This window comes from Peromyscus californicus, unplaced genomic scaffold (genome assembly GCF_007827085.1).
Source record: "Peromyscus californicus insignis strain IS unplaced genomic scaffold, ASM782708v3 Scaffold_13__1_contigs__length_99412109, whole genome shotgun sequence".
In the NCBI taxonomy this organism is placed as follows: domain Eukaryota; kingdom Metazoa; phylum Chordata; class Mammalia; order Rodentia; family Cricetidae; genus Peromyscus; species Peromyscus californicus.
In genome coordinates this window covers 7,289,868-7,314,701 of record NW_026294424.1, presented here as the reverse complement: position 1 = coordinate 7,314,701, position 24,834 = coordinate 7,289,868, and the positions used below count along the sequence as shown (strand labels likewise).

General features: G+C 45.7%; 1 protein-coding gene across 1 annotated transcript; it reads right to left on the bottom strand.

Annotated features, from left to right (window-relative positions):
- Positions 1-1,175: 1,175 nt before the first annotated feature.
- On the bottom strand, positions 1,176-24,747 carry Sf3a1 (splicing factor 3a subunit 1). The gene is given in 17 exon segments (XM_052736351.1): positions 1,176-1,828; positions 2,459-2,530; positions 2,642-2,743; positions 3,881-4,035; positions 4,463-4,493; positions 4,495-4,671; positions 5,180-5,425; positions 5,527-5,648; positions 6,372-6,557; positions 6,827-6,944; positions 7,818-8,011; positions 8,923-9,073; positions 11,049-11,123; positions 13,923-14,180; positions 15,087-15,294; positions 21,318-21,439; positions 24,557-24,747. Coding segments are annotated over 17 exon segments (2,382 nt in total). The 5' UTR covers positions 24,620-24,747; the 3' UTR covers positions 1,176-1,726.
- Between the last annotated feature and the right edge of the window lie 87 nt (positions 24,748-24,834).

Below are 24,834 nucleotides of genomic sequence, written 5' to 3'. Positions count from 1 at the left end.
CTGCTCCCATGATCCTGAAAATGTTTTCCTCTCTCACACCTGAATCACATCGGGGGACCACAAATGAAAAGGCAATGGGAACTCTTAGGGTCTTTGAGCATGCGTAACCCTCAAAATGAAATCAGCTTTTTTTTTTTTTACATCATCAACAGGCTCTCACCTCCTTTCTCTGAATACTTACAGCAGCACCTACGACTCTGTAATAGCACAATTCCAAAAATACTAACCTACATCAGGACCTCACTCAGTGATCAAGACTGATGTATTACACATACTCTTCATCTCTGAACCATGTGACTGTGGGCACGTGACCTGCCTTTGGTACCTCACACAGGAAAATCACAGAAGGACTACCACAAGTGCCTGAAGAGGAAGGAAGCAGTGTCAGGTCTGACAGCTCATGCTTTTACTGCCAGCAGTGGAGAGGCGGTGGCAGGCTGATTGCTGTATGCTCAAAGCCAAGCTAGTCCATATAGCAAGTTCCAAGGACAGCTGTCTCACAACCACCACCACAAAAAAAAAAAAAACAACAAAACACACAATGACAACAAAAACCATGAAATAGTAAACTAAACATGAGCCCCTTAGATAAGCACGTGGACGTGGCATAATGAACAACAATCATAAAGAACACCCTGTGCTCACACTGGATGAAGCACCTACCTAAAACCACTATGTCAATCAGTTGATGGGTGATTCCCGGTCTGAAGGAAACTACTACACCATATATTGTGGCCCTTGTTCTGTGGGATGCTGCATGCTGGAGGGTCCCAATGCTTTACAAACATGAAATGTGCGTGTCTATGTAAAGATGTGCCATGGCACACACGGGGAAACCAGAAGATAGCCATGGGTGTCAGACCTTGCCTTCCACCTGGCTTTACAGTTCTCTCTTGATCACTGGCCTGCTTCAGATGATTCTGGCTCAGTCTTCCATCTCCCAGGGCACAGAGGTTATAGTGGCTTGTGCTAGGAGTTTTTACGTGGATTCTTGCACCATAAGCACTTTACTCACCAAGCCATTTTCCCAGTTTTTTTTAGAAGAAAGACTAATGATGACGGCAATAATTTATATACAAACACCACAACTGCTGAGACCCCCAGGAGCTCCACAGCACTAAGCAGTGGGCACAGTTGGTCAAGAGATAGATCTTATTAAACTGCTTCCACAAGGGTCCAAGAGGTGTTTTGTTTTTAATTTTAAAAATACTTGTTTAACATAGTATCTCACACAACCCAGGCTGGCCTCAAGCTTTATGACTGAGGCTAACTTTGAACATCTAATTCTCCTGCCTGCACCTCCCAAGTCCCAAGATTACAGGCATGCATGTATTATGCCTGGTTTCAAGAGGTTTATTAGAGAGACCAAGCATGATACAAAAGGATGAATGACAGTAACCATATTCTATCAACCAAGCGGTCACTTGGCGCTATGAAACTATCTTGTAGGAAAGCCCTGGGTTTTTAATTCCTAATGGGCTTCCTGAAGGACCTCCAATCCAGAACCTAACAAGAAATCATTCCACAGACTGGCTTAGAAAGCTCTGTTATTCTTACCCATGTCAGGTTAGATAGTGGGCAACAACTCTCCTAAGGACAAGGTGAATCTCAAACTGATTAAGAAGGAAACAGATGCACAGGTTGTGCCCGAGGTCCCAGAGAAGCTCCTGGAAATGGCGGTGAAAGAAGAAGTCCAAGGCAGGAGCCCAACTGTAGATATGTCTCACTACTTCTTCCTGCCGCCTCTCTCCTTGAGAGCCAAGTGGATGACAGCACCACTGGCCATGTTGTAGTAAGCCAGGGAGTTGGAATCCTTGATGAAAATGCCCTAGAAGACAGACAAATGTCTTAGGTATGTCTTTGACCACATCAATGCAGCCTCACACAACTGAGCTCAGCTGTTAATATTCTAGACTGCACCAATATGAATGCTTAAGGAAGGCCAGGAGGTCAGTGGATTATGAACTTCAGTTTCTTCTAGAATACTTTTTCTTTCCTTGTTTCCAACTGATACTGACAAATATAAGGAACCTTTGTCAACATCTTGTTCAATTTTCAACTCCCCAAGATGCTAGCCATGACCAACTCCAACGAACAGCCAACTTCTTAGATCATAAGACCCTTGGTGATTACCTAATTCAACATCCTGTTTTTACAGAAAAGAAGAGGCCCCAGAAGACCTGAAAGATCCCCTTTGCAGAGAGAGGCAGGCTAAGATCACATCACTGGGCTGGTCCCCATACAGTTCTAAACATTTTTAGACCCTGCATTAGACTGTGCTGTCAGATCCAGCACTGTCAGGTTCACCTGCCCCAGCATTCCTGCTATATCATTTCTAGGATGGACTCAGACTGCCACATCCAGGTCTCTCTCCATCCTACTTTGTAACAAGAGATTGTTTCTGGGATGACAGAAGAGTTGGAACCTAAGGGGCAGGACCAGGGTTACCCTAACTTACTTCATACTGTAGTTTCTGCTTCCCTGCAGGCATGCCTGTGGCCTCATGAATCTTCACTTTGATGACAGAGACCTGTGGGACCAAAGAAAGGTCATTTATTCCCTTGCTAAGATCAGCTGGAAAAAGCTGACCTAACCCATTGGCTCCCAAGCACTTGTACCAATGGAGGGTGGTAACACATACCTGGTCTGTGAGTGGGAGAGTGAAGACCAGCCCCTGCCCATTCAGCTTCCATTCTGTCTTATCCTGCATGTTGGGTACCTGCACTTTGATGGACACTGGACCCTGCAAAACAGAGTGCTCATTACGCCTGGAGAGCTCCAAGTCAACCAGGAACTAAGTTCTGCTAACAGTGGGCCCATCCACACAATGACTCTTGTCCCTCTGGCCTCATTTACTACTAATGCTACCTGTGACACACTACACAAGGCTTCATTTCTTCTTAGTTTTTAGACAGGGTTTCATATGTAGCCCAGGCTAGCCTCAATCTTTCTGCCTCTAGAGTGCTGAGATTTTAAGAGTATAGTACCATGCTCAGTTTTCTGAGCTTGCTTTCCAGTTAATTTGGAACTAAGGAGAAAATATTCTGCAACCTCAGGGACCAGTAGGGTAAAAAATGTGGTTCACAACTCAGCTTCAGAGCAGACAAGACGCCTGAGCTAATGCTACTTGCCTGTGAAACAGGCTGCTGGGAACACTAAACAGAATAGTCTGAATCTTTGGTAGGTGTTCAAGAAATAGACCCTAGTCTTGGAAAAACAACTTTGTCAAATTTACAGGGCAAATCTAGTGGGAGCTTCAGACTCACTGAAGCCTAACAGCTTTCCTGGGGACCAGCAATGCCAAGGTAGGATCCTTGTTCCAGAATGCCAGCAGAATCCTACCCTAACAGGCAGCCTCCCCAGGGCTGAGGGTAGAACTGAAGAACCATGCCCAGAACCTTCCTCTAGCTAGTTTAGTGCTCCTGGAACTTCACTCAGGTGATACTATCTCAGCAGCTGCATCTCCACATTGGCCTCTACAAAAGCCCATACTACCAGAACCACCACCACTAGAGTGCTTTCTGCTCCCCCAGCTGTTGATCTCACATTAAACACATATCCAGAGCCAGGCAGTGGTGGTGCACACCTTTAATCCCAGCACTTGGGAGGCAGAGGCAGGCAGATCTCTGTGAGTTCGAGGCCAGCCTGGTCTACAGAGAGAGATCCAGGACAGGCACCAAAACTACACAGAGAAACCCTGTCTCGAAGAACCAAAACCCAAACAACCAAAAAGATGCAAAACCCCACACACCCAGAAACTTCTTCTGGCTGACCTACATCCCAGAAGCTAACAGCATGGGAATGGAACACAGCTGGGGCTTGGGCAACCCATGATGCTGCCAGATACTCTGGGGAACAGGCAGCATTCTGAATTACAGACCTTGTTCCTGCGCAGGAACTCTTCCTCAGGCATGAGGCTGTCCTCGGTCTTTAGTTTCTTGGATGGAGGCTCATCTTCCATAGGAGGTGGGGGGTGTACAGGAGGCATTGGGGCTGGGGCTGGGACCGGAGCCACAGGTGGGGCGGGCACAAAGGCTGCAAAGACATGGTACAGCCACCCAATGAGTACACAAGGGGTGCAGAGGCCCAGGAGGCAGGACTGGGGAAATTCTGAAGGCTTTGCTCATTAGAGGTGTGACGTGCCCTGCCTTGATAAGTCTGGCACTCAGCAGGTTCCCTGGCAGGGAGCCTTGGGAGGATGCCCAGACTAGGCAGCAGAGGACTAGAGGCAGGGCAAGATCAGTCAGACAATAGTCAACTTCTAAGCCTGTCAAGGACCTGACCACCAAATGTAGACACACTAGCTATGCCATCTCAGTCTCATCTTCCTCAAGAACTATGGCCTCCTAGATCCCAGTCTGGATTTCCTCTGGGTGGATACCCAGTGGGAATATTTGCCATTAACACCAGCCATGGCTCTATGGACTGACCCAACAGATGGGAAAACAACACTCAGACTGACCTGTTGGCACAATCATGGGAGGTGGGCGGGGGTGCCATGATGGGAGGTGCAGCAGGAGGCATAGGTACCACATTGATCCTGGGTGCATGGATGATAGGTGGCATGGGGGCAATCACGGAGCCTGGGGGCAGCCGGACCACAGATGCCATAGGTGGCCGGGGCATGACGGGTACAGCAGATACAACAGTGGTACGAACTGGAGGCGGCATCTGAGGGTGAGAGGAGATCCACGAGTCATAGAAAACCAAGGCTCAGGTTCAAGGGCACAATAACTGGCCGCTCAAGATGGGGGTTGGACAGCTTGGATTCTGCTTATCACTGAGACTCAAGTCTCACATCAGACCCATGATAGCAACTTGCTTCTGAGAATTCCAGGATAATACTCTGTCCACTTGGGCTTGGTGGTTCAGATTCAACCAGCTCATGGCAGACAGTACCACGAAAGAGGCTGACCTTGACTTGATCTCCTGGCTACAGGCCATCAGTTCTCAAAGACACATTAAGCCCACAGCCCCTTTCTTAGCCTCAAATCTGCTTCGCCACCCAGCTCCAATTCTCCTCTGCAGTGGAAGACAAAGCTACAAGTTTCCACTTTCCACGTGACCAACTAGCAGCCAGGCCCTACTCTGAAACAGTTGCCCTTCCCAGACAATAGCATCCTCCCACCCTAAGGACCGAAGTTTAAAACACTTGGTCACAGGGTGGCTTCTGACTCACCGCGGGTGGCCGGGGCACTGATGTGATGGGGGGTGCTGAGCTGGGGATGTTGGTGGCTGAAGATGGAGGTGGGGGCTGCTGGGGAATTTCATTGGGCTTGCTGGGGCCAATTTTCTCCTTAGTGTCATCTTCTGGCACCAGGCCCTTGGCCTTATGGATGGCCTCAATCTGCTCCTGGAGGGTGATGTTGGCCTGGGCAGCCTGCTGGGTCCGGGCCATGCTGCCTGAATGGCCATCCCAAGTCACCTGCATGGAAGAGCAAAAACAGCTTGTCAGGACTCCTGGAACTGAGTCCACATGTGAGAGACAGAGGGCAGGGAAGGCACTAGGACTCAATGGAATTGTACCTTTTCTTCTGGCTTCTGGATCTCCTCTTCACCAATCTTCTTACCAATGGCTGTTTCTTCTACCCCAAAGATATCAGTACGGCGTTCAGCCAACTGCTTTAAGCTGCTCTCAATATCCAGACCTGTATACAACAACAGAATGGAGACAAAGGGAAGCTAAACCTTGTGCCCTTTCTAGGAATGCAGAGTGGAAGCTAAACCTTGTGCCCTTTCTAGGAATGCAGAGTGGAGGCTGGATCCACAGCACAGGCTGGCAGTCAGATCCAACACGTCACTCTTACCCCCTGTCTGGGGAGGGTTACCAGAGAAGCAGTAAGCCTAAAGACCTGGTACTTGTCCAACCCCTATTAACAGGACTAAAGACCCAGTCCCTAGCCCTTGGCAGCCCCCTTCCTATCCTGATGCTTTTTTTTTTTTTTTTTTTAAAGGCAGGGTCTCTCTATGTAGTGCTGATTGTCCTAGAATTCTCCATGTAGACCATGCTGACCTCAAACTCAGAGATCCACCCGCTTCTGCCTCCCGAGTGCTGGGTTTAAAGGTGTGCACTAGCACTCGAAGCCCTATTCTGCTGTTTTGTCAGGATTAGTAAGAATAGAAAATTTCAATCACAAGTCCATCCAAGAGAGCCAAAGACTAAATATCCCTCCCAGCTATTGCCAGTGTCTTGTTATGGGACAGCAATGGGCATGTGACATCCTGTCAGTACCAGCCCTTGGAGGATTCCTCTACAGTGTTCTGGAAAATACAGATTTCTGTCATAGGCTACACCTATCTCCTAAACTCTCTGACCACAACCATTCTGTGTCTGCATAAAGCAAGCTATGGGCTGAGAAGCTCCACCTTACCTGGTGCGTAAACTTCATCATCACTCTGTTTCTCTCGGATAGAGCGATCACGCTGCTCCAGCCAGCGGGGGTCAAGAAGCCCAATACGCATGTGTTCTTGCATCTTGCTGGCAGGAATCTTCTCCCCAGTGATGGGGGATACAAGATACTCATCAGGAGCAGGAGCTGGAGGAAGGGGCTTGGAAGCTAGGAGGAAACAGAGATATCTAAGTGAGAATTCTAGATAGCAGTTGAGGCTAAGAAAGTGGTATACTCAAACATCATTCACTGGAAACATCCATTCAGTGCCACGTTACACCAGAAACTCGAAACTGGAGATGACTACACTGTTTCCCACCATGAGGCTTGCAACATAGGGGTCACCTCAAGCCCTCCTAGAAACAGCCCATCTGAAGAACACACAACACCATGCAGTACTTTCTTTAGCAGCACAAGGACTGGGAGGCAGGCCCTACCTTTGGGATCATAGTCCTTTCGCACAATGACTTGGTCTGGAGTTGGGGGCAAAGGCGGAGGCATGGGTGTCTCTGGGGGTGGAGGCACTTTCTGTCCTTCTTCCTCATCATCTGAACCCTGAAAAGCAAAGCAGAGGCACAACTCAGGAGATGAAAGCCCACTTCCACAAAGCTCAAGACTGTGGCAGCTCTCAGGGTGGCAAGAAGCCTTGGCCCCTGCCAACCAGCATCCATGTGCTAAGCCTTCTGGAGCAGCTGAGGTCAGCTGGCAGCAAGCCAAGCTGTTTCCTCACAATATGAATGGGAGCATCAGGGACCATGGTGCTAACACTCCTCCCAGGCATTTTCAGCGGCTGGCACCAGGCAATCCCAAGAGGCCAAAGGCACTTAACACACAGAAGAGGAATACAGGGGCCAAGTCAGCGCTCAATGGTAGCTGCTCCCAGAGCAATGCTGGGAGGGAGAGAAAAAGTCAATTCCCACAGACACTGGGGCCCTTTCTTCTCAAGCTGTACACAGATTCTTTCAGAGTGGGGAAAGCAGCTTGGCTCAGGATTCTGTGCCTACTTGGAGGGTCATGCTGGAAGAGGGTAGAAATGTCTGAAAGGATGTGTAGGCTACATTTAGACAAGCTTGGGAACTAGTGATCCTTTAGGCCTAAGTGCTAGAAAGGCATCAAAGCACAGGGTGATATGGCTCCCTAACAGGGCTGGTGGAGGGTGGGTTGGGAGCAGGGCTGCTGAGCCGCAGGGAAAGCAATAAACTATACAAGGCTGGCACAGCTTTCAGATCTTTCCTATGAATTGATCTTTGTTGCTGGAGCTGGAAAGACGTGTTAGGCTGCCTGGGCTTAAACAGTAGCAGTCAGTCTGGCCTTCTCCAGGGCTCACAATCTTTTGAGCCTCAAGGAGTGGAAGCTTGGACTAGGAGAACATCATCTAACCTCTTGGGCTCTAGGAGAAAAGTCAGGCTAAAACACCTGGGAATTTACCTCATCCATGTCCTGTACTTGAGTATCCTGGTCCAGCTGGGAAGGAGGCTCCTCAGCCTTTTCCTGCTTCTCATCTTCCTCATCAGACTCAACCTCCATCTCCACCTCCTCGCTTTCCCCAAACTTCTCATAGCGCTCTTGAATGAGGATTCGGGCTCCCAGTTCCTCTGGTGTTGTTGGGGGTGGGAAGTTCCCTAAAAGGGGTAAAACCAGGGTTAAAAGCATTCTGAGTTGGGCATGGTAGCAAACACCTTTGATCTGAACACTTGGAAGGAAGGCTGAGGCAAGTGGATTTTTCTATGAGTTTGTAGCCAATCTGTTTACACAGTGAGTTCTAGGACAGCCAGGACTACATTGAGACCCTGTGTGATGGCTATTCTTGGTTGGCAACTTGACTACATTTGTAATGAACTAAAACCCAAGTAGCTGGACCTGTGAAGGATTCTTTTGGTTGATCATTTTATGTGGGAAGACCCAATCTAAATCCGGGCCACACCTTCTGGTGGTAGCCTACATAAAAGGACATGAAAGGAGGAAATTTTGCTCTTTGCCTGCTTGCCCTCACTCCTGATGGAAAGTTTGCCTATGATGCTGCTGAGGCATTCTTTCCCTAGTCAGGATTCCAATGAGACTGACGACCAGCTGAGACATCCAGCCTCCTGGACTTTCTGTTAGGAGACAGCCATTGTTGGACTAGCTAGACCACAGCCTGTAAGTCACTCTAATAAATTCCCCTTTTATATATACAGATTGACTCTATCAGTTCTGTTCCTCTAGAAACTATGATTAATATGCTGTCTCCAAAAATAAAAGAGAGGGAAAGAGAGAGACAAAGAGAGAGAGGGAGAGAGAGAAGGCATTCCTTGTCCTATCTGTGAGCTCCCCAAAGGCTAGGGAATTATCTGATATCATTATCTGCAGAGGACATCAGAGTCTAACATAATAACCAGCTGTTGAATTGAATTTAACTTGGGCAAATGAACAATGTTTCCCCTTCTGGAACAGAGGGACAAACACTAATAAAGTACTGTGCCTGGTTCTGCTGCTCCCTGGGACCACCAGAGTTCCTGGCTCCCACATGGAGGCACTCTCCTCCCAGACCTACCTTGCTCATTGGGTTGGAAATCCACAGTCTCCACCACCACAAAATCATGCCAGTCGATCTGAGCATAGGCCACTCGTTCCTTCTCTTTTTCTTCTTCTTCCTTCTTTCTCTCACGTTCCTGGAATTTGGCCCATTCTACTCGGTAACACACCTATGGGGATAGGAAATAGCAAAGTGCCTCCAATGAGGCTTCAGACCAAGAGGCAACTATATTCGTGAGGGGAAACTTCCAGTGTTCCACCAGAGTTGGCAAAGGGCTCTATGCTTACAGCAGCAAACTCTCATGCAGTGAATGTGCAAGAAAACCTAGTAAGTGGTACTGTAAACCTTGCCAAGAGCTGGAAGTGTCATAGGCCTGGGGACCCTATTACTTTTTTTTTCCTTTTGTTAGATGGTCATATGTTGTTAAAAGTGCTCACAGGCCGGGCGGTGGTGGCTCACGCCTTTAATCCCAGCACTCGGGAGGCAGAGGCAGGTGGATCTCTGTGAGTTCAAGGCCAGCCTGGACTGCCAAGTGAGTTCCAGGAAAGGCGCAAAGCTATACAGAGAAACCCTGTCTCGAAAAACCAAAAAAAAAAAAAAAAAAGTGCTCACAGTTTACATCATGACCAGTTCTCAGCAGAGAAACTTCTTATTAAACTTTGTGGAAGTTAATGCAGGGACTCTGGTCAAATGCCAAGGATAAGTGACAGTGGTATACAGTCCTAAAGAGGACATTCATATTACCCCTTCCAAGGCTCAGTGAACATTTGTAGAAGAGAGAGTAGAAAGAATGTAAGAATCAGAAGATGGAGAAATGTACAGCAAAAAGACATCTTCTGGACATAACAAAGGCATTGTACTCATGAACTCACTGCAGCTGTGGTTACCTACACAATACTGAACCCATCAGCGGTTCATCGCAAACGGGGCATTCCTCTTTGAGGGCCTACTGGCAATTAAGGGTGGCTTAGGTGAGGGTGTCATTTTCTTCAGTGATGTAGTCGCAACAAGTTGGCCACACTCCAGTAAGTAATCTCTCACCCATGTTCATGTAAGCAATTCCAATAAACGCAGTGGGTCACAGAAAAAGGATGACAAGAAAGGAGGCGGACCTTACTGAGGGTTTCAGTGGAAGAGGCAGGGGAAATGAAAGAATAAGGGGGCGGGGGGACAAAGACATCTAAAAATTAGTATATACGGGTATACATGTATGGAACTTTCCCAAAAATAAAATTTTTTTTTTGGGGGGGGGCACGCTTTGTTTGTTAAGATAGAGTCTCACTCTGTAACCCAGAGTGGCCTTGTTCTGGGATTAGAAGTGAGACACTATATCTGGCAAACATTTTTAAAAATTAAGAAAAGAAAACCTGGTATCTTCAAAAGCAGCCACAATCTGAGTCTGAGAAACAGTCATCTCACAGTTAAAACCAACCAGCACCAACTGTGAGAACCTGGTTACTTCCAAAGGCTCCTACCACCTCTCTACTCAGGGATCTGCTACACTTCTAGCTGACCTTTGTAGTCTTCACAAGGCTTTCTTTCTCAGCACCCTACAACTAGGTTCAGGCTGACTATCCCTTCCTTGAGATGCTTGGGACCAGAAATGTGTCTAATTTTGGAATATTTGCATATATATGATGAATGAGATGCACCAGGGATAGAACCCATGTCTAAACTTGAAGGTCATTACATTCCATATGCACCTCATACACATGGCCTGAAGGTTAATTATATATGACGTTAGTGAACCTGCATTTTGAAAGTGACCCATCACATGAGGTCAGATGTGGAATTTTGAATTTCTAGTGTCATGTGGGCTCAAAAAGTTTCAGGTTCTGGAGTGTTTTAAATTTCAGATTAGGGCTGGGCAGTGGTGGCGCATGCCTTTAATCCCAGCACTTGGGAGGCAGAGCCAGACGGATCTCTTGTGAGTTCGAGGCCAGCCTGGACTACCAAGTGAGTTCCAGGAAAGGCACAAAGCTACATAGAGAAACCCTGTCTCGAAAAACCAAAAAAAAAAAAAAAAAAATTCAGATTAGGGAAGGTCAACCTGCACTGCCTCAAAGATGGTTTCTAAACAAAAACAAAACCCACACAAAGAACCTGCTGCATTGGTACCTGGTAGCAGGAAATCCTGTGTTTACCTGGTCCAATACTTCTCGAGGATTTTCAGCTTCTTTCTTGAGCTTTGCAAATAAGCCTTTGGGTGGAATCAAGATCTGAAAGAGAATCAGATCACAGTATAAAACAAAGAGGCAGCCTTGCTGGGCCCATCACAGGACATAAGAGATGGATACTCGGGCTGGAGAGATGGCTCAGAGGTTAAGAGCACTGACTGCTCTTCCAAAGGTCCTGAGTTCAATTCCCAGCAACCACATGGTGGCTCACAACCATCTGTAATGAGATCTGGTGCCCTCTTCTGGCCTGCAGTCATACATGCTGTATACGTAATAAATAAATAAATCTTTAAAAAAAAAAAAAAAAAAAAAAAAAGAGATGGATACTCAGCCTCAATCCCAGCTCTACATGTCAGACTTTGCACAAGTTATTCAACAACTAGAACTTTAGAGAAGGCCATTTCCAGAATTCCCAGTAAAGTATGCAAACCACAGGCAGGTGACCCAGAACATGCTATATTATAGCTGCTTACATAACACTGATGTGCTCCTATCATTTTGAAAATGGTATTCAGTCCTCTCTGCTGTTCTGTTCAAGACCATAGCCACCTCCTCCCTACTTCCCAATATTTCCATCCCGCACCTTTTGATCTAGATTATCTATCATCATCTGAAACACACAAGACACTTCACCTGTATTCTCCTCCCCACTACAAAACTCCACAAAGACAGATTTCTTTCATCTCACTACTAGAACCCCTTGTCTAATGTGCATTTACCAAGAACACTGACTGCCTTTATTCTAACAACCATTCCAACTGTCCAACAATATCCACTTCCACTCACAAAGCAGCACAATTTAACCTTGCTCCCCTCTTGTACCTTTATCCCTAGAATCTACCTACTGGTATAGTTTTCAATGGGTAGACACCAGTGCCTTCAAGTTATGAGTCAATGCCAATATCCAAATTTAGAGGAAGAAACAAAAAAGTAACAAAATAGAGACTAAGGATTTCTAACTATGGAAGCAGATCAAATTGAACCCAGGCCTTACTCAGAACTGATACTATGGGGATAAAGAGATGGCATGTAGCTAAGACAAGTGATTGTTCTTCAGAGGACCTGGGTTCAATTCCCAGCACCCATATGGTAGCTTACAACCATCTGTAACTCTAGTTCCAGGGGATCTAATGGCCTCTTCTCACCTCCATGGCACCAGGCACATGAGTGGTACAGAGATATACATGCAGGCAAAATACTCATACATGCAAAATAAAAATAAATAAAAGATATAAAAATCCACAAAAACCTGATACTGTGTACTTACAGAAACCCTTTGGCTTTGGATTTCAGCCGTTGTTCTACTAGCTTCTAGATTCTTAAAACATATTTTTATATTTTTAATTTTATACTTAGAGCTAGTCCTTACGAGTCCTTTCAACTTAAATCTTTAACATTATTTTTAAATATTAAGAACAGATGTGTAGAGCATCCCACTAAAAAGGAAAACAAGAAAAATGTACCACTGGTACACATATATCAGTGAGTGGCTTTTTTTTTTTTTTGGTAACCCATTAAAAAAATTGATTTTTAAAGCAAAGTCTCTCAAAGAGCTCAGACTAACCTGGAACTTCAGGTACTCCTCATGTCTCAATCTTCCTAGAGCTGGGATTTGAAGTATTAGCTACTACACTGAGCCAACTCATTAATTTTAAATACCAGATTGCCATGTCAGATTTTTTTTAAGACAGTTTCAAAGCCGGATGGTGATAGTGAATGCCTTTAATCCCAGCACTTGGGAGGTAGAGGCAGGTGGATCTCTGTGAGTTTGTGGCCAGCCTGGTCTACAGAGTGAGATCCAGGACAGGCAGGCTACACAGAGAAACCCTGTCTTGAAACAAACAAACAAACAAACAAACAAACAAACCAGTTTCAGTCTGTAGCCCAGGCTACATCACTAGGGCCAAATGGGAAGATGCTGCACATGTTTTCAATGTTAGTAAACTCACACTGAACTTTTCCTAGTGTAAGTTACTCCATAGGGTAAAAATAACAAAGATTTGAATCTCAGCAACACTGCTTACTAGCTTGAAATCATAGAGATTATGACTTCACATTTCATTCCTTTTTTGGTCTTTTTCCCCCAGTGCTAGACCCAGGGCCTTATACATGCTAGAAAAGTACTCTACCACTGAGGTATAACTGTAGCCCATGAAATCATCTTTCTTAGCCCGTTTCTGCTTGTGAAACCACTGAAGTTCTGCAAGGATTAAATTAAGTAATAGAAGCAACTGTTAAGAGCCTGCTTCTCAGGCCAAATCGTAGACAACTAAAAATGTACATATACTTAAAATTAGCCAGTGCTACCTAGTCTTGTCACACAGCAGATGGCCACCTAATAATAACATTATAAACATGTCTCTTTAATAACAAGATTTAAAGAGATAACAATTGAAGCTGGGTGTGGGGGCCCATGCCTTTAATCCCAGAGACAAGAGGATCTGAGGCCAGACTGGTCTACATAGTGAGCTCAAGGTCAGCCAGGGAAGGGTTACACAGCAAGACCCTATCTTTGAAAAAACAAAACAACAGAAATCAAGATTTAGAGCCAATGAGATGGTTCAGCAGGTAAAAGCACATGCTATGCAATTCTGATGTACTGAGTTTGATCCTCAGTGGAAGGAGAGAACTGAATGCTGTTCTCTGACTCCAAGTGTGCTCCATGGCAAGGCACAAAAGCACCCACAGTCTTACACATACACACAAAAGTTATATATAAGAGTCAAGATTTTACATTAAGTTGAGATTCACATTTCCTCAGACATCCCACAAAGCAAGCTGATAGAAAGTGAATACTGTACTCCCAGCATTGAGACATTACCCTCTGCCCTGACCCAGCACCTTGGTATACTGCTCCACCAGCTTTGTGAAGTAGTTGAAGAGGCTGTGCTGTGGGCGGAGAAAGTCAAACTGGTAGTTGCGCTGCTCCTTCTGCATCAGCTGGGTCAGAAACTGGCGCCCATTCCTGGCCACAAACTGAGCTGTGAGCTTCACTACATCCAGGTCAAAGGCTGAGATGGAGGGGGGATCAGCGATAAACTCAAACTCAGGAGGGGGCTCCTTCGGTACTATGGTCTCTTGGATCACCTGGGCTTGGACCTGAGACAGAGAGCATGAACAAGAACAGACAGATGCTTTATTACTTGTTAGCATCACTGAGACTTGCTAGGAGAAGACTGGCACCCAAGAGCAACGGTGTCTCACGCAACTGAGCCTCAACTCCCTAATCTGCTTCAAGGATCTACATCTCTGCTCCCGTCCTGAAATCAAAGACCTAGAGAGATTGCCAAAATATACAGGAAACAGGCTATAAAATCTAACTTAAGAGGCTGTACAATAAGGCCCATGTGTTTGTGTAGTGAATGCCACTGCATAAGGTACATCAATGACCTCCAAGAGATCATGAGGCAGACAGAACAAATATTGTGAATGTTTTTTTTTTTAATGAGAAATTTAGGCCTTACAAGCAGCAATAGAAATCCAAGGTCTTCAAACATGACTTCAACTTTTATTTCTCATGGCCAACAAAAGGTTGTTTTTCCCACAAGTCTGGGAATGGCACTTTCTGTCCCACTGACATTCTTGACTGTCACTAGTGCTGCTGGCCTCAACACTCTTGGGCCCCAGCACAAACTGGGTATTAGAGCAGCCCAAACAAAAGGGAAGGAATGGCACAAGGCTACATCACCTCCTTTAGCTCATCCAGGCCAAAAGGGTCTCACACTACAACTACCTCTCACACCTTGGAGTAATAAATCATATTTAGACAAGCCTCAGCTTCGTTATCTGTTAAACAGTTGCTCTGTTAAGCTCTTCATGACCTGAGCCCAGAGCACAGAGCTTGACCAACCAGTGCTAGGCAAGTGCTATGTACCATCAGTGCTTCTGGAAGACAAGGGTAACTTTACTTCCGTCCCTGGTGGCTGTGATTGTGGACAGCAGAGCTAATTATGCCCCCCCACCTTGCTTCCTCCCTAACCCACAAAGAGGGGCTGGGCTCCAAACCTTCTGGGGCAGCTGTTGTTGGGTGGCTTGCTGCTGCTGCTGCATAACCTTGGGGATGGCAGCTGAGGGTTCCTGAGCCTTCCCCTCCTTAAACTCGCTGACCTTGTGGCGGTAGTAAGCATGGTAAGGGTCATTAGGATTTAAGAAGTTGAACTTGGGGTTGTTGATCTCATTCTGTCGGATCCTGGCTTCAAATTCAGGCCCATTTCTGGGGGAAAAAATAGTAACACATCAAATAATGAATACCACAACCTTTGTGACTACTCAGATCCAAATCTCTATCCATTTCAACATCTGTGCCACCACCCACAAACCAAACCAGTCCATCCCTCAGGATATCAGAGCTCCTCCTCGAGTACCTAGGAATCAGCAGTCAGTGGGCCTGGCTACTCCCACCAGTCATTCCTTAGCTCCTCTGCCACTCCTATAACATCTACAACCAGCTGAACAATTGCTTTTTTCTTGGAATAAAACATTTTTTGGCTGAGGATATAGCACAATTGTAGAGTGCTTGTCTAATATGCACAAGGCCCTGGATTTGGCTCCCAGCTCCACAAAAATAAAGAACAAAAAACCCAAACAGCTAATAAATATTAATGTCTTGTCCAAATACTGCCTAAAGTAACTTCATTTATTATTGAGAGGCCCACAAAGAAAAAATTGCTCTGTAAAGGTTACAAGGCTCTGCAAGACTTATATATTCTGTGTGACAACTATGAACAACCAAGTTTGATCTCCTAGTTCCACTCGGTAAAAGGAAAGAACTGATTCTCACAAGTTGTACCCTGATCCTTGTGTAAGTGCGTATGCGCATGCACACATACAGATATATACCTACACTAAAGAAATGCAATCCTCTAGGACAATGACAAAATGGGGAATCCTGATTTTTAGAGTTCCAGTAGGTAAAACTCAAGAGGCCATAACTTTTTAGTTTTGGTTTTTTGAGATAGGGTCTCATGAAGTCCAGGCTAAAGACTGGACTTGAACTCCTGATTTGACTGCCTTTACCTTCCAGGTGTAGTTAACTGTGGCACCAAACCTAGCTCCAAGTGTCATACTTACATATGACATCTGTGTCAGCTTAAAGGCACATAGCCTAAGAAAGACACAAGACATGGACATCTTCATATTTCTGCTTCACTACTTAGTCTCACACACAGCAAGGTTCCAAAGTATTCCTTGCTCTGATTTTCCCTCACGTAAAATGGGGCTAACATCACTTTCCCTCTGTACCTTCAAGTATTACTGAGATTTAAGTAGTATTTAAAGAGATGCTCAAGGCTTTTTGAATACAGTGGCTTGTAAACAAAGGGGACAGTTACTGCTATGTAGCCTAGAAGGGGCAGTTCCACCAACACTGGACATGACTGGTCTCTCAGGAGAGGCCCATGGGGCTTCCACTGATTCTCTGGCTCCCAAGTCCCATTGCTCCGGGGACTAGTACCAGAGAGGTCACTCTTTCTTCAGACTTTCACACCACTAGCCCTCGCTGTCAGTTAAACTGAGCAGAAGACAAGATACAGGTGACTTTATGATTAAGCTCAGCCACCAAGTTGGGCAGCGGTGGTGCACACCTTTAATCCCAGCACTTGGGAGGCAGATCTCTGTGAGTTTAAGGCCAGCCTGGTCTACACAGCAAGATCCAGTACAGGCTCCAAAGCTATACAGAGAAACCCTGTCGCAGGGGGTGGGGAGGGGGGCGGAACCACCCACCGCAGGGGCTGGAGAGATGGCTCAGAGGTTAAGAGCACTGGCTGCTCGTCCAGAGGTCCTAAGTTCAACTCCCAGCAACCACATGGTAGCTCACAACCATCTATAATGAAATCTGGTGCCCTCTTCTGGCCAGCAGGAATACATGCAGGCAGAACACTGTATACATGAAGATTAGCCACCACAACAATCTGCGACACCCATGGCACAGACTATGGAAGGCCTGTCCTCTAGCAAGTTCAGGTCACACCCTGTAGCTGGACTAATACCATGAGGTCTCAATTGACTGTGCATTAGTCCAGCTAGAACCTCATGCTTTGGAAAGATGCATTTTCCTCCCTATGTAATGTAAACCACACACAGCAGGATGGATATAGATTTGGGTCCTCTCAATCAGGTCCCCATGCCTGGGAATGGCCAAGGGAGATTAATGGCGTCTAGAAAGGGGAGTCTGGATTGTCTCTTGCAGTGCTGCCTAAGCCATAGCTTCTACACATCAGGGAACAGTTAGAAAGATATAATGAGAAGGCAGATGTACTTATTCCAAGAAATTCCAGTGCTCTAAGTTGGCTTACTGCTAATTTTAGAATTAGATCCTCCAACACAAGGAATGGATTTCAGCAGAAAAGCCTGACTCTGACTCAGCCCAGCTGGCGGGGCTTTTTAAAGGTAATTTCCAATTTAGCTTTTTGACAGGAAAATGCAGGACTGGGAAGACCTACCTACAGAGAAAAAATTCCTTTTAGTCAGATTTGGTTGCAGATACCCACTGCCTGCTCCTGAGTACCTGGCTTAGCAGAGCAGATCTGAATACCAGCTCTCTCCCAGAGCAAGATGTTGACCTGTCCCTTCATTTTGAAGTATGTAAAATCAAGTTCAGATTTTACTTACAATTTCTGAGAGAGAGAGAGAGAGAGAGAGAGAGAGAGAGAGAGAGAGAGAGAGAGAGAGAGAGAAAATGCGTATGTACATGGGTATGCTCACATGGAGACCAGAGGTTGACATTGGATAGCCTCCTCTATTATTTTTAGCCTTTTTTTTTTTTGAGACAGGGTCTTGCACTGAGCCTGGGGCTCATCACTACAGTTAGGCAGGCTGGCCAGTCAGGGGAGTCAAGAATTTCCCTATCTTTACCCACCAAGGCTAGGGTTACAATCACATACACATACACATACACATACACACATACATACATACATACATACACACATACACACACACACACACACACACACACACACACACACACACACACACACACCCCACATTTTTATGTGGTGCTAGAGATCCAAGCTCAAGTCCTAATGCTGTGTAGCCAGCATTCTACCCACTGAGTCATCCCAACCAAGTTCAGATTTTAGAATGCCTACAAAGTGATTGCCATGGTTAAAACTCATCTAGAAACACGGTGGGATTTTTACACTACTAGAGATAGAACTCCTATCCTTGTACATAAAGATAGACACTCACTCCATCACTAAGCTACACACTCAACCCCTTTATTTTTTATATCTATTTTTTTTTCAGACAAGGTCCTGGCCTTGGTTAATCTGAAACTCACATTGTAAACCAGGCTGGCCTTAAACTCACAGAGATGCACCTGCCTCTGCCTCACACATAATGGGACTTCAAAGTATGTCCAATCCATTTTGTTTTCCTTTTCTTTAAAGATTTATTTACTTATGTATAGTGTTCTGTTTGCATTATCCTTGCAGGCCAGAAGAGGGCGCCAGATCTCATTACAGATGGTTGTGAGCCACCATGTCATTTCAGGGAATTGAATTCAGGATCTCTGGAAGAGCAGCCAGTGCTCTTAACCTCTGAGCCATCCCCCAGCTCCCTTGTTTTCCTTTTTGAAAAAACAAACAAACCCAAAGCTGTGTATGTATGTGTGTGTGTGTGTGTGTGTGTGTGTGTGTGTGTGTGTGTGTGTAAGAGAGAGAGAGAGAGAGAGAGAGAGAGAGAGAGAGAGAGAGAGAGAGAGAGAGAGAGAGAGAGAGACGGAGGACACCAAAGTCAGGTCCTCTGAAGGAGCAGAAAGTGGTCCCAACTTCTGAGCCACTTCTCCAGCTTCTACTCCCCCTTTTTAAAATAGAGCTCACCATTTAGCCAAGCTAGTCTCTAACTTTCAACATTCCTCTCTAGCACAGGATTACAGGTGTGCATCACTACACCAATGATGGGCTTTTCTTTTTAAGAGAACGTGGTTAGTCGTGTTTTTTTGTCTATGGCAGCAGAGGATGACACAATTATCGGAAAGCTACTTGGGAAACTGAGATGTTTCTAAGTGCATACATGTGTGCACACATGCCTGTGGAGGCCAGAGGCTGATGTCAAGTGTCTATCATTTCCCACTTTATTTAAATTGATCTACATATTTATTTTAGATAGTATCTGGCTAGCCTGAAATGCTACCAGGGTGGCCTGAAACTCACATTGATTGACCTGCCTCTGCCTTCAGAGTGCATCAACACACTGGCCCACCTTTGTTTTTGAGGCAAGGGACAAGGTCTCTCACTGAATCTGAAGTACACCAATGTGCTAGACTACCTGTCCAACGAGCTTCAGAAATCTGCCAGTCCCCATTCCCCATTACTGAGGTTACCAGATGGAGGCACCCCTAAATCTTACTTTTACATGAGTGCAGGGAACCCAAACTCAAGGTCTCGTATTTTCATGACAGGCACTTTACTGAACTGGGCCATCTCTCCAGCCCCCAGCATCTTTTCTTTTAATGCTCTCTTATCCACTAATATTTCACGTAGAATTTTCTTCTAAAGAAACCACCTGGGCTGGAGAGATGGCTCAGCGGTTAAGAGCACTGGCTGTTCTTCCAAAGGTCCTGAGTTCAATTCCCAGCAACCACATGGTGGCTCACAACCATCTAAAATGAGATCTGATGCCCTCTTCTAGCTTGCAGGCAAAACATGCAGGCAGAATACTGCATACATAATAAATAAATAAATCTTAAAAAAAAACCAAAAACCCCACCTAAATGGGAAAGACCATGTTCAAACTCCTCTTACAGTTTCACTGACCAATCAGAAACACTAGAAACATCTCAAGAAAACACCTGCATCCTCTCTGCAGAAAGCATGCATGAAGGAAATCATGCAGTAATGCAGGAAATGTTTACAATTTAGCATGCAAGGAAAATCTAGACATGATGGCACTTGCGCTAGTATTACCGTATCTAAAAAAGGATGCCAAGGGCCGAAGGAAACAGGAAAAGCTGACAACAGCTGGCAGGAATTGTCTGGACAGTAAGATTGCACTTATTCCTTATGCAACATCCTTTTCCCAATTATTTACATCTCAGGAGAAAGGGGGAAGGATTAAGGCTGCTATGAAACATTAGCCAACTAAACATAACACCCAATGCCCTAATCTTAGGGCAGCTTTTAAGTGAAAATCCAAGTTAATTAAAGCCCTTAAAGTGACATGAACTCTCATGGAGTGGACACTGTGAAAGATGTCAACCAGAATCTCTTTTGATGTTTCACTTTATTAGGAAGTTGGGAAAGAAATATCTATTAAATGATACAAGGTGGTAGAGATGTTGCTTCAGGGGAGTGACTCTAAGTGTGGGCCTTGTACGGCACATACCCTGGACACTGTTCTGGCCAAGTAGTACTGCCATGTAAGAAGCAGTCTAGCCGGGCGGTGGTGGCGCACGCCTTTAATCCCAGCACTCAGGAGGCAGAGCCAGGCGGATCTCTGTGAGTTCGAGGCCAGCCTGGGCTACCAAGTGAGTTCCAGGAAAGGCGCAAAGCTAGAAGCAGTCTAGTTCAAGAAAAACCAGAAATCCAGACAGATTGTGAAATCGCCTCATTTTTAAGTGTGGCAATAAGAATTTTTTTTAAAAGATCCTAAGGACAAACAAAATATCTGTGGACTGGATATATCTGTGGGTTGGCAAAAGAATACTCGATAAATGCTCTAGGCCAGGGGGTATGCTGACCTTTGGAGTCAAGTGGCCCTAAAGAAGATTACATCTAAGGATGTTGGATGAGGAGGCTGAGAGAAATCCTGACCAATTTTCACGCTGCCTGGGAAGATAACTAAATGTTTATAACTTAACTGAGCTTCCCTCAGTCCCATCAGCTTGCTCTTGACTCATCTGTAAACGGTCATTTGAGGCTCTGTGGAAAAGTAGTCCTTACACAGGAGAATGATCAACCCTGCTTTCTCTTTCCTCCAGCTAGCAGCTCAAACACAGCATACACATCACCAGCTAAAGGAAGCTACCAGGAATTCCCTCAGGCTTGTTTTAGAAGTAGAAACTCCTGGTGACCACACAGCTGGGTATGGCTCTCACTGTGGTTACTGGTGTGGTAAGTCAAAGACACCAGTCCTGTCTACTGCCTACCTCACTGCCCTACTGTGGTTTTGGAAGAACTAACAAGTCTAAGTCAGAGCCTCTAAAAAACCCCATGTCGCCCATGTTGTCCTTGCGCCGATTCAAAAGCCCTTTCTACTACAATTTTCCCTGACCCACTGTGCAGAAACAGCTGTTACCTGGCCACAAAACTGGCAGTCTTGTCAACGATATTCCTGACCTCCGGAGGAGGGTAAATAATCCCTACCACTGGCTTGGAAGGTGTGGATTCCTCCTTTGACGATGCTTCTTCTTCAACTGGCTGTGAAAACAGAAAAAGGGAGATCTTCAAGCTCTGGGTTTGGGTTAGGCTATCATAAACCAGCTCCCAGCATTTCTCCATGATACAGGTGAAAACAATCTTTGTCCTGCAGGCTCCTTATGTGTACTTATGCAGCCATTCCTAATAATCGGGAAAAGAATGGCTTCCTTGGCTCCCCTTTAGACAGACAGACCGGTGTGATCAGATTCACTTTTTTTGTTTGTTTATTTGCTGAAGAGTTAGGGATCAAACTCAGCTTTACACATGCAAAACAAGGTACTAAACTATATCCCTAGCCTCCAAATCTGCATTTTTTTTACCTAATGTCCATGTGATTCAGACTCAGGGATGTTGACCACAATCTAAGAAACCAAATTTCAGAATTCAAAAGGCCATGTCTTTAGCCTTAAACCTAGTATTGTGTCTTGCATAGGATACTTAGTGGCTGCCTGCCAGAGTAGCTCAGTGGTTTAATGTGTTTACCCTGCATGAGGTCTTAGGTTCTATACTCAACATAAATAGAAATAAAGGCAGAGGAAAGAAAAGAAGAAAAAAGGCTGGCTGATAGTTCATTCTGTCTTGACTGTCCATTTTTCCATACATCCATTCCATCAACCTAGCCACTGTTAAAGGCATATATGTTTGGGGAGCTTCAGTGGAATCTGACCCCAATGGTTCTTTAACACTTTATCCAGCAGCTTCTTCCTCTCAGTTAAGAACTGGGCTCTCATCTTAGAAAAATAACACTTCTCTCCGCCTTCAGTTCCTTTGGGCTGTTGCCTTCCCTTATTTTTCCTCTGGCAGCTGAACATCCATCGCATCTCCTATTTGGTTCTCATTTACTTCAAGTTTTGTTTTGTTTTGAGACAGGGTTTCTCTGGAAACCTGACTATCCTGGAACTCACTTTGTAGACCAGGCTGGCCTCAAACTCACAGAGATCCTTCTGCCTCTGCTTCCGGAGTGCTCATTTAAAATATTCTTGGCTAAGTAAAAAATAAAAATAACTGCCTAAAGTCAACTACAGCTACAGGAGCCTCTATGTCTTCTGACACCTGCATTTTACCTCCTACTCTATACCACTGGGATCTAAACCAGCAGTTCTCAGCCTGCGATTTGACTCCTTCGGGGGTCGAACAACCCTTTCTTTCACAGGGGTCGCCTAAAACCATCCTACATATCAGATATTTACGATTAACAACAGTAGCAAAATTACAGTTATGAAGTAGCAATGAAAATGACTTTATGGTTTGGGGTCACAACATGAAGACCTGTATTAAAGGTCACACACAGCATTAGGAAGGTCAAGAGTCACTGCTCTAAACATGGTTTATAATTTCTTCTCAGTATTCACACTGTCTTCAGCCAGACATTCTTGAAAACTATGATCTACACCTCCTTTCCCTACTTTAGGCTGAAAAATCCTGCCTAAATCAATCTCCCAGGAAACTCTTGAATGGCACCAAGCTTTGGACCCAACAGACTCCAGGACACTTTCATCTCTAACCTATGATGGTTTTCCAGTCACATAAGCCAGAAATCCAGGCCTCCTCAGTCTCTTTAATAACGTTCATCAAACACAAAATACACCCCGGGGAACTTGAACTGTATTAACTCTTAGAATCCTGATGACAGCCTTGAGGAAGTGTTCTTATTCTCATATTACAGACAACAGGGGATAACAAACGTGTGCCTGCCCCACAGACAGAATCAGGATTCCAGCACATCACTTAGGCTGGAGCGCCTGTGCAGAGTCATCTGTGACAAACACTTGCCCATCCCTCTTGCCCTAATCTAGACAGACACTCTCGGTGTCTTTTGAATACCTTAACTGTTTCTCTACCCCCTCTTTACATCACTGTAATCCTAAATTTTTGAAACACAAATGTCACTATCCAGCTTAAAATGCCTCCCACTGTCTTCAAGGACATATTCAAATCCTAACTGCACCTCCTACCACCGTTATCCCAAATTTGCATTTGAGCCACACTTGCTCATGTACCTTTGACAAAAGAGGAACCCTGTGACTCCTACCTTGGTGGTTTTGTGACCATTATTTGGTATCACCTTGTCTGTTTTCCCCCAGTGTCAAGGAAAATACACAGGCAGACAAACACATAAATGTTGGGAGAAAGGACATGGGCCTCATCTGTCACGTTTGGGATTGTATTCTGAACCAAAAGCAACAATAAGCATATATAGTATGTGCCTGACAAATGCATGCTGAATAATTTCCTTTCCCCCATCACGCTTCATGGTTATCCATTAAAATAGCCACTCACCTCGCACTCCCGCGGACTTCCCTCACACTTATTTCCCCTCTACTCCCGCAAACAATGCTGACTAAATTCATGGTTTGTTTGTATTCAACTTAACTGCAATTATTTTCCTGCATGCTTCCTCCTCAGCTGTTTGTGAGCTTTTGGGTCTCACCCTGTAGTCCAAGCTAACCTGCAATTCATGATCCTCCTGCCTCAAACTTACAAATGCTGGGATTACTGATGTTCGTCATGTGCCCAGCCTTGAAAGCTTTTAAAGGTTGCCTGACACTTTATCATTTACACCGACACAGACAATAAACATTGAGTATTTGTGCATGTCTATACTTTCACTTGTCTGGGCTCTCTCTTAAGGCATACCTCATCCATTCTGTAATAATGAAGACTGGCACCTTTTCTGGTTTAGGGAAAGCACCTCGTAGGTGTTTAAAAAAAAAACAAAGACATAGGGCAGGCTGGGAAATTAGAGATTACTGGACAAAGGCTGAGCGACTGGTAGGCCCAACTGCGATGGTGAACAGGCTGGCAGAATGCTTCTCACGCTTTAACGAAACACCTTGGGATCTGGTCAAAACAAGATTTAGAATGGAGGTTTCAGGATTCTACTAAGACCCCAGGTGGGGCTGAGGCTACTAGTCCACAGGCTACTTTGAGAATTCCGGTTCTAGGGAGCTTTGGGGACCAGAAGGCAACGCAGCGCGCTGACTCCTGGGACTTGCAGTCCCTCCAAGTCCTTCAGGGCAGCCTGAGCTTCCAGCAGGAGTGCCGTAGCGCCCGCGCGGGAGGGGAGGGACGAGGCCTACCCCAGGACTGCAGGCTGAGGAGCACGGGGCGCGGTACCTGTTTGGGCTCAGTGGCTACTGGCGGCGGCGGAGGCACCGCCTGCACGGGTCCGGCCGGCATGACTGCGACGCTCAGGGCTGCCAGTCCGCCTCAGGGCGACAACCGGTACGGCGGCAAGGTTAAGCTCCACACACGAAGGCTACAACGCAATGGCAAGATGGCGGCGACCCAGAGAAAAGCCGCGGAAGACAGTGAACACGCTTCCGGCCCCGCCCCCTGGCCATGGCGCACTTCCCCCCCCGCCCCGAGGGCAGGGCGGCGCGCTATGCCGTTGC